General features: G+C 56.2%; 1 protein-coding gene across 5 annotated transcripts; it reads right to left on the bottom strand.

Annotated features, from left to right (window-relative positions):
- Positions 1–2,352: 2,352 nt before the first annotated feature.
- On the bottom strand, positions 2,353–6,297 carry Irgc (immunity related GTPase cinema). Of its 5 annotated transcripts, none has more exons than XM_059280302.1 (2): positions 6,178–6,297; positions 2,353–3,848 (listed from the first exon to the last, which is right to left on the bottom strand). In XM_059280302.1, exon 2 carries the CDS (start codon positions 3,788–3,790, stop codon positions 2,393–2,395), a length of 1,398 nt encoding a protein of 465 aa, XP_059136285.1. In that variant the 5' UTR covers positions 3,791–3,848; positions 6,178–6,297; the 3' UTR covers positions 2,353–2,392. The 5 variants fall into 5 exon arrangements, with proteins under 5 accessions (XP_059136285.1, XP_059136293.1, XP_059136276.1 ...); XM_059280310.1 differs by having other exon boundaries at positions 2,353–3,799; positions 6,178–6,268; XM_059280293.1 differs by having other exon boundaries at positions 2,353–3,799; positions 6,037–6,266.
- Between the last annotated feature and the right edge of the window lie 1,129 nt (positions 6,298–7,426).

Genomic DNA, 7,426 nt, shown 5'->3' with positions numbered 1-7,426 from the left:
GCCTCCTGAGTGCTGAGATTAAAGGCATGCGCCACCACTGCCCGGCTTTCTCATAGGTTGAACACTGTGACCCTTAATAGGGAGTTCAGACTTGAGTCCAGGCCAGATCATTTTTGCATACCACCATCAGAGGGACCACCACCAAGAACCAGGCACAGAGGGAGGCCCTAATAAGTGCCTAGGAGCCTAATCTCACTGGGACACTTGAGCAGAGTAGTCTTACCCTTTGTGGTATACATACCAGTCACATCCATGTTTTTATCGGATACACACACACCCACCGCGCCCTAACACCAGATATGCCCTCTTCAGCCCTCCAGCCTTTCAGCCTAATCCCAGTGACCACGCTCAACCATGCTGCTATGGCTTGGGTCTTATGCACCACCAAAAAGACCTCTGTATTAAAGGCATGGGTCCTCGGCGCAGTGTTCAGAGGTGGGGGGCTGGGGTGCGGCTCAGCTGGTAGGATGCTCACCCAGCATTCAGGAAGCCCCGGCTCCATCCCCAGCACCCATTAACCAGTTGTGGTGGCGCACACCTGTAATCTCATCACTCAGGAGGTGGAGGCCGAAGGAATCGGAAATGCAGGATTCTTCAAGATGTAGTTCAACATCAACGGGCTACGCAAGGCCTTGTCTCTAGAGAGAAGCTTTTAGGATGTGGCTGGGTCACGAAGGGGCTGAAGGCATCAGTGGATTGCTCTGTTAATGGATTCATAATATGGTTGTAGGGGTGGGAGTGGGAACCATAGCTCACAGAGCCTGCTTGAAGGAAGTGGGTAGCTGGCGGGGTGGTGGTGGTGGTGTGATTTGTTATCTTATTCCTGGCCTCTTCCTCTGTGGTGTGTGTGCGAGCACGTGTGTGTGTGTGTGTGTGTGTGTGTGTGTGTGTCTGTCTGTCTGTCTGTCTGTCTGTCTGTCCGTGCATGCACCTGTGGTTGGTGTGTGTCTGTTTCCTGGGTACCATGAGGTAAGCAGCCTCACCTGCCATGTACTGCTGGAGCCAAGAGGTGCTGTCTCGCCACAGGTCCTACAGCTATGAAGCCAAGCACCATGGGCTGAGAGCCAAAAGGAATCCTCTTAAATCTTCAAGTTGGTTTGCTTAGGTATTTTGTGCAGATCCACTACCTCAAAATCATGGAGACTTATGGGGTTCTAGATGGGGATGTAGGTCAGCTGTAGAGCATTTGCCCTGAATTCCCCAGTGAGGGGCTGGGGGTGTGGCTCAGTGGTAGAGCCCCTGCCTAGAATCCCCCAGTGAGGGGCTGGGGCAGTGAGTAGAGAACTTGTCTAGCATGAAGCTCTAGACTTAGCCCACTGGGAAAAACCAGTAACCCTCCCACTCACAGATACCCCAGACAGCTGAAGCCTAAAAGGCTCAGTCTAGGCTACTGAGGGGTCCCTCCGCCTTCCTCCTCACACTCTCCCTGAGCATTGCATGGCCCACACATACGAAAGCCTCAGGTTTTCTGGCCTCCTTTTCCTTACTACCCTTGCCCACCACTGTTCCCTGCTATCAGGGCAGGCCTGAGATGCCCTGCCCCCCCCATCTCTGTGTCAGTTCCCAGGTGCCTATTAACTCTTAGAAGTAGCCTTTGGGATATGATTCTGGGGCTATCAGAATGGAACAAGAGAATGAAAGTTTAGTACAAGGAGTGGGTGTGCAGCTCAGGAGTGGACAAAGCTTAGAACAAGGCCCCAGTTCCATGCCCAACATCAAATTATAATGCAGAGTACCTCAGGAGGTCCTCTCTCTGTCTCTCTGTGTCTCTGTGTGTCTCTCTGTCTCTGTCTCTGACTCTCTCTGTGTCTGTCTCTGTCTCTGTCTCTGACTCTCTGTCTCTGTCTCTTTATGTCTCTGTCTGTCTCTGTCTCTCTATGTCTCTGTCTGTCTCTGTCTCTGACTCTCTCTGTGTCTCTCTGTCTCTCTGTGCTTTGTGTCTCTGTCTGTCTCTGACTCTCTCTCTCTCTCTCTCTCTCTCTCTCTCTCTCTCTCTCTCTCTCCTTACACACACACACACACACACACACACACACACAGACTCCCAGGCAATTGACAGCTCCCGCCTTGGCCTCATGGGGTGCAGCAGGGCTAGACACTACTGAGGAGCCCTGGGCACCCCTCCACCCCTCAGCCTCCCTGTCCTCAGGGTAGTGTTACCACATTCAGTATTTACCCCTCGATCCAGGCCTGTGTGGCCCCCCATAACTCGCTCCCCACCCACCCTACAGACTCTTGTCACCCATCCACCTCATGCCCAACAACTGCAGCTCTCCCTCCCGTTGATCACAGTAGCCCTGTTTGGTTGATGATGGTTTTTAAGGGCTTGGCTCGCAGGTGAGGCGGGCGGGGCGGGGCGGGGCGGGGCGGGGGCGGGGGAGGGGCTGCGCCTTTACTTGTCTTCTGGCAAATCACGCCTCTTCCAGCTGTCAAGAACGTACTTGAGGAGGAGGCCGATCTTCCTGCGGGTGGACAGCGGGGCTTCCTCGCTGGTTCCCTCCCCGGCGGCGACCCGCTTCTCCACACCGATGTCACCAGCCGCCTCCAAGCTCACCTCGGCGGCCTGGGACTCATCTTCCTCCAGGGCCTTGATGCGGACGCGTTGGGCGTCCTCAGCCATCTCATTGAGACAGCCCTGGAGCATGGTGTAGACCGTGCCGAAGCTGATGCCCCCAGCCACCAGCGTGCCGAACACAGGGATGCCCCTCTCGAAGGCACGGGCCACCCGCATGGCGCCGTCCGAGGACTGCGAGTAGAGTCGCAGGACAGTCTCTGGGGAGACCTCGTTGGCCAGAGGGGAGCGGATGACAGAGCGCAGGTCCCCTGCCTGCTTGCCCACCTGCTCGGCCAGCTTGGCCAGCGAGTCGTCGTCTAGGCCGAAGCTGCGGTGGTAGCCGCGCAGAGAACGGATGAGCAGGGCGTCATCGTAGGCGGCTGCTAGTCCGGGGACAGGCAGGGCCTGGATGACCCCGGACACCAAGGCAGTCTTGAGCACCTGCTCTTGGAGCATGTCCTTCTTCTTTTGCAGAGCCTCCAGCGAGATGTCAGGCAGGGACAGCAGGCCGGCGTGGCGACGGTGGGCGGGCAGGTCGTGCTCCCAGGTGGACACGAGCATCGGGAAGTCATAGCGGGCTGGCGACAGGTTGGACACCAGGAAGATGCGGGGGTCATTCAGACCGGCTGCCCGCAGCCGCTCCGCGCAGTGATCCCGGATCTCCTGGAGGACCACGGCCTCGCTGAAGCCCGAGGGTCGCTGGTTGCGGGTGGCCGCCAGATCCTCGTCCACCTTGGTGCGCACGAAGTAGAACTTCTTGCCCTGGCGCAGGATCTCCGCAGCCAGGCGGGTCTCCACGGCGCCGCAGCGGCGGGGGGAGACGAGCAGGAAGAAGTCATAGCGGCCGAAGTCCACCTGCTTCAGGTACTTGTCTGCTGAGCAGCCTGGAGAACCGGCCCCCGGCAGGTCCCACAGGGTCACGTCGGGAAACTGTGGGTGCGGGTAAGGCGAAGGCTGCATGGTGGTCTCCACGACCCCGGTGAGAGCTGCGCCGGGATCCTCGGCCCCCAGGCCACGCAGGGCATTGATGAGGGAGGACTTGCCGGCTCCGGACTCGCCCGTGACGCCCACCTCCAGCCGGGTGCTCTCCGTGTTGGCCAGCAGCTCCCGGAGGCGAGAGGCGGCCTGAGGGATGTCGCCAGACTCAAAGGCCGAGCGCAGGGCCTCCAGCTCTTCCTTGGCCATGAGGATGGTGGTCTCCTCCTCAGGCACGGAGGGCAACCTGGAAGTTGCCATGGTTCAGAGCTGGACAGGAAGATGGGGGACAGTGACGGGATGTGTGACTCCTCAGCGTCTGCAGGGGAGACGGGAGACGTTCATACGTCAAGCGCTCGGACAGATGTGGAGGAGGTGAAAGGAGATTCTTTAGACTACCACCAGCTCTCCCTTCCTCAAGAGCTGGGGTGCCCTGGCTCTCACCTGTAATCCAGCACTATAGAGCTTGAGGCAGGAGGATCACCATGAGTTCCAGGATAGCTTGGGATACACAGTCTGTCTCAAAACAACAATGCCCAGATGTGGTGACAAACACTTTTAGTTCTAATACTGGGAGGCTGGGGCAGACAGATCTATACGAGTTCGAGGCCAGCCTGATCTACATAAGAGTTTTCCAGGCCAGCCAAGGCTTCATAGTGAGACTCTGTCTCAAAAACAACCATAATAACAAGCCAAGTGTGGTCACTCACACCTGTATTCCCAGCACTTGGGAACTGGAGGTAGGAGGATCAATTTGAAGGGCATCCTCATCTACATAGGGAGAGTTCAAGGCTAGCCAGGGCTACATGTAACCCTGCCTCAAAACAAGACCCCAGATCCATTTGGCAAGAGTTAAAGGACTCTGACATGTCAAAGGCCCAGGTTCACTTTCCACCTGGGCCACTGACTTGCTGTGTGACCTGGGATAAAATCGACATCACTCTGTGCCTGTTTGCCTCTATAGTTAATGGGCAGAATCATCAAACAGCCTACCGAGACACTGTCAGGGGTCTCTGAGTAACCTAGGAAGGACACACTTTGTGAGGGATATGTTCCCTGTGCCCAGAGTGAGGCTGGATGGCCTGCTGAGACCAAAACCTGAGGATGCCTTACAGTATCTGGGTTGAGACAGGGTCTCACTACGTAACTCAGGCTGGCCCACAACTCACTGGGTAGCCCAGGCTGTCCTGGAATCACAGTGATTCTCCTGAGTGCTGGCATTACAGGCGTGAGCTACGATGCCTAGCTGATGCTTTCAAATATTCGAGCCAGAGCTGTCCAGTCTCACTGAGGCCAGGCCTCCCACACTGGGTAGCAGGACCTGGACTGTGGCTCTGGCCAAGCTGGAGAGCCACTACCTCTCAAGCGCTGTGGTCACCAGGAGCCAGTGTGAGGTAACAGGGTCACCTCTGCCACATACTGGCCCAGGACTGCCTCACTCGGGTCTGTGAGAGGTGGCTGTGACCATCCTCACAACAGAATGTCTCCCGAGAGCGGGAGACTCCAGTGAGCTACGAGGTCAATGAAACAATGCCGGGCAGTGTTGTGATTAATATCTGTGGACTTCCTTTTTTAAAGACAAGGTCTGGCTGTGTAGCCCAGGCTAGCCTCTAACTCACAGCAGCTCTCTCACCTTACTCCCAAGCACTGGGATTGCGAGAATTCCACCTGCCCCCCAGGCCTGGCTAGGCTTGTGACTTTGGGCCTCTGTCCTCCTGAGCCCTGAGTGCCTGCTCTGAGCCACCCTGAAAGGCCTCTTAATCCTACCTCTGTTCCTATGCCACGCCCAGTCAACAGTGAAGACGCTCCTCATTCAGCCTGCAAGCTCCCCTTCACCCCCTCCCCCACCCTGGCCACGGCACCCTTGCCAGGCCCGCTCTCCTGTCTCCTCAGCTCTCCTGATGCCTGCTGACCGTGTCTCCCCACACGGCCTCACTGTCACCCTGACGTTCCAGCGTTCCCTCTTCTCACTCATGAACCATGTGGCCCACGACCTCGGAAATCCAGTCACTCACCCCGATGTGGTGGCACACGCCTGTCATCCTAACACTTAACCTAGGAGGCCAAGTCAGGGAAATGACCATGATTTCAAGGCAAGCCTGGGCTACAGACTGAGGTCCTGCCTCAAACAAAAAAAAAAAAGCAATCCCCCTCTACACACACACACACACACACACACACACAAAACCCTCCAAATAAATAGTGAAATCTCTTGACACCCTTGCAATCAGGAGCCCACTTGGTCTGACGGGGAGAGACGCCTGGACTCAGATAACCCAAGGGATATCTGAGATATCGCCGTAGGCTCCGAGGCGCAGTCAGGACTCTAGTCCAGATCCGTGGGCTCCTTTACCCCCTCCCCCTCTGCCACATCCTCCTTCCCTTTGGCCCTCCTGCGTCCCCCACCTCCTCCTGCTGACCCTCCCCCCCCCCCCCCCCCCCCCCCCCCGGCTGGCCCTCCTTCCTCGGCTTTATCCACCCCTTCCCAGGCCCCCTCCATAACCTACCTCAGTGCGACCTGGGACAGGTCCCAGAAGCCAAAGGCAGAGCAGTGGTGATAGGGTTCAGGTGGGGACTTTTGGAAACCCGGGTTCCTGTGCACTGACCCGCAGGGCCCAGCTGGAGAGCCCGGCCCCTCAGGGACTCACCTGACCCGCAGGCTCTCCCTTTCCCCTCACGCTCTCCCCGCTGGTGGGGTCTCCTCACAGCCCAAGCTCACAACCTGTTGCTAGGGCCCATTGTAACAGTGAGCCTCAGTCCATTGGTCAGCTGGGCGCCATGCAATAATGAGACGATGACATCAGCAGGCGGGACCCCAGGGAGCGGGGGCTCCCGCCCCAGATGCCCCTAGAGCCACCGTATGGGGCCACCTCCGGCCCTCCAGAGGGATCTTTTCTAACACACTTACTTATTCAGGGCCCCCTGTGGGATGAGGATGTGGCACAGTGGACAGAGGGTTAGGTTAACATGATGAAACCCTGGGTTTCATCCTTAGCACCAGGTACACCCAGCATGTGGCACATGGCCAGTAAAGCAGCACTCGGGAGTTGGAAGCAGAAGGGTCAAAGGTCAAGGCCATCCTTGGCCACATAGCAAGTTTTGAGGCCAGCCTGGGATTCATGAAACCCTATAATAAATGAATATATATATAATATAATATAATATAATATAATATAATATAATATAATATAATATAATATAATATATATTATATATATATATATATATATAAAACAAGCACCCCCAATCAAAAAGAGAGACTCTCTGTGGTCTCCATCACCCCCAGGACAAAGTCCTAAATGAATAGCATGGACATCTGAGGCTCTGGCCTTGCTCACCACTCCAGGGAACTCTTCAGCAGGCTGCTCGCCAGCCTGTCATCACTCAATGTGTGCACCTTTCGGGTCATGTGTGGACTGGGGTGGGGGTGGGTATTAGCTTGGCTAGCACTGGCTGGGACAGGAGGAAGTGGGCAATGACAGGGAAGGGCCTGCCTTCCATGGTGGCTCATGCCTGCGATCCCAGCGCTGGGGCAACAGATCCCATGTTCAGGGCAGCCTCCCTACATAGTGAGTTGGAGCCCAATCTGGGCTACTTGAGACCTTGTCTCAAAACACGCACACACACCCCACACACCCCACACATATACACACACACCACACATATACACACCACACACACACACCACATACACACACACCACACACACACCCCACACTCCACACATATACACACACCACACACACACACCACACATATGCACACCACACACACATACCACATACACACACACCACACATACACACCCCACACATATACACACTCCACATACACACACCCCACATATATCCCCACACATACATACCCCTCACACACACTCCACACATATACACCCCC

This window comes from Peromyscus eremicus, chromosome 1, assembly GCF_949786415.1.
Source record: "Peromyscus eremicus chromosome 1, PerEre_H2_v1, whole genome shotgun sequence".
Lineage (NCBI taxonomy): Eukaryota > Metazoa > Chordata > Mammalia > Rodentia > Cricetidae > Peromyscus > Peromyscus eremicus.
Note: the sequence above shows the minus strand (reverse complement) of the source record. Positions and strands in the feature narration are given on the sequence as shown.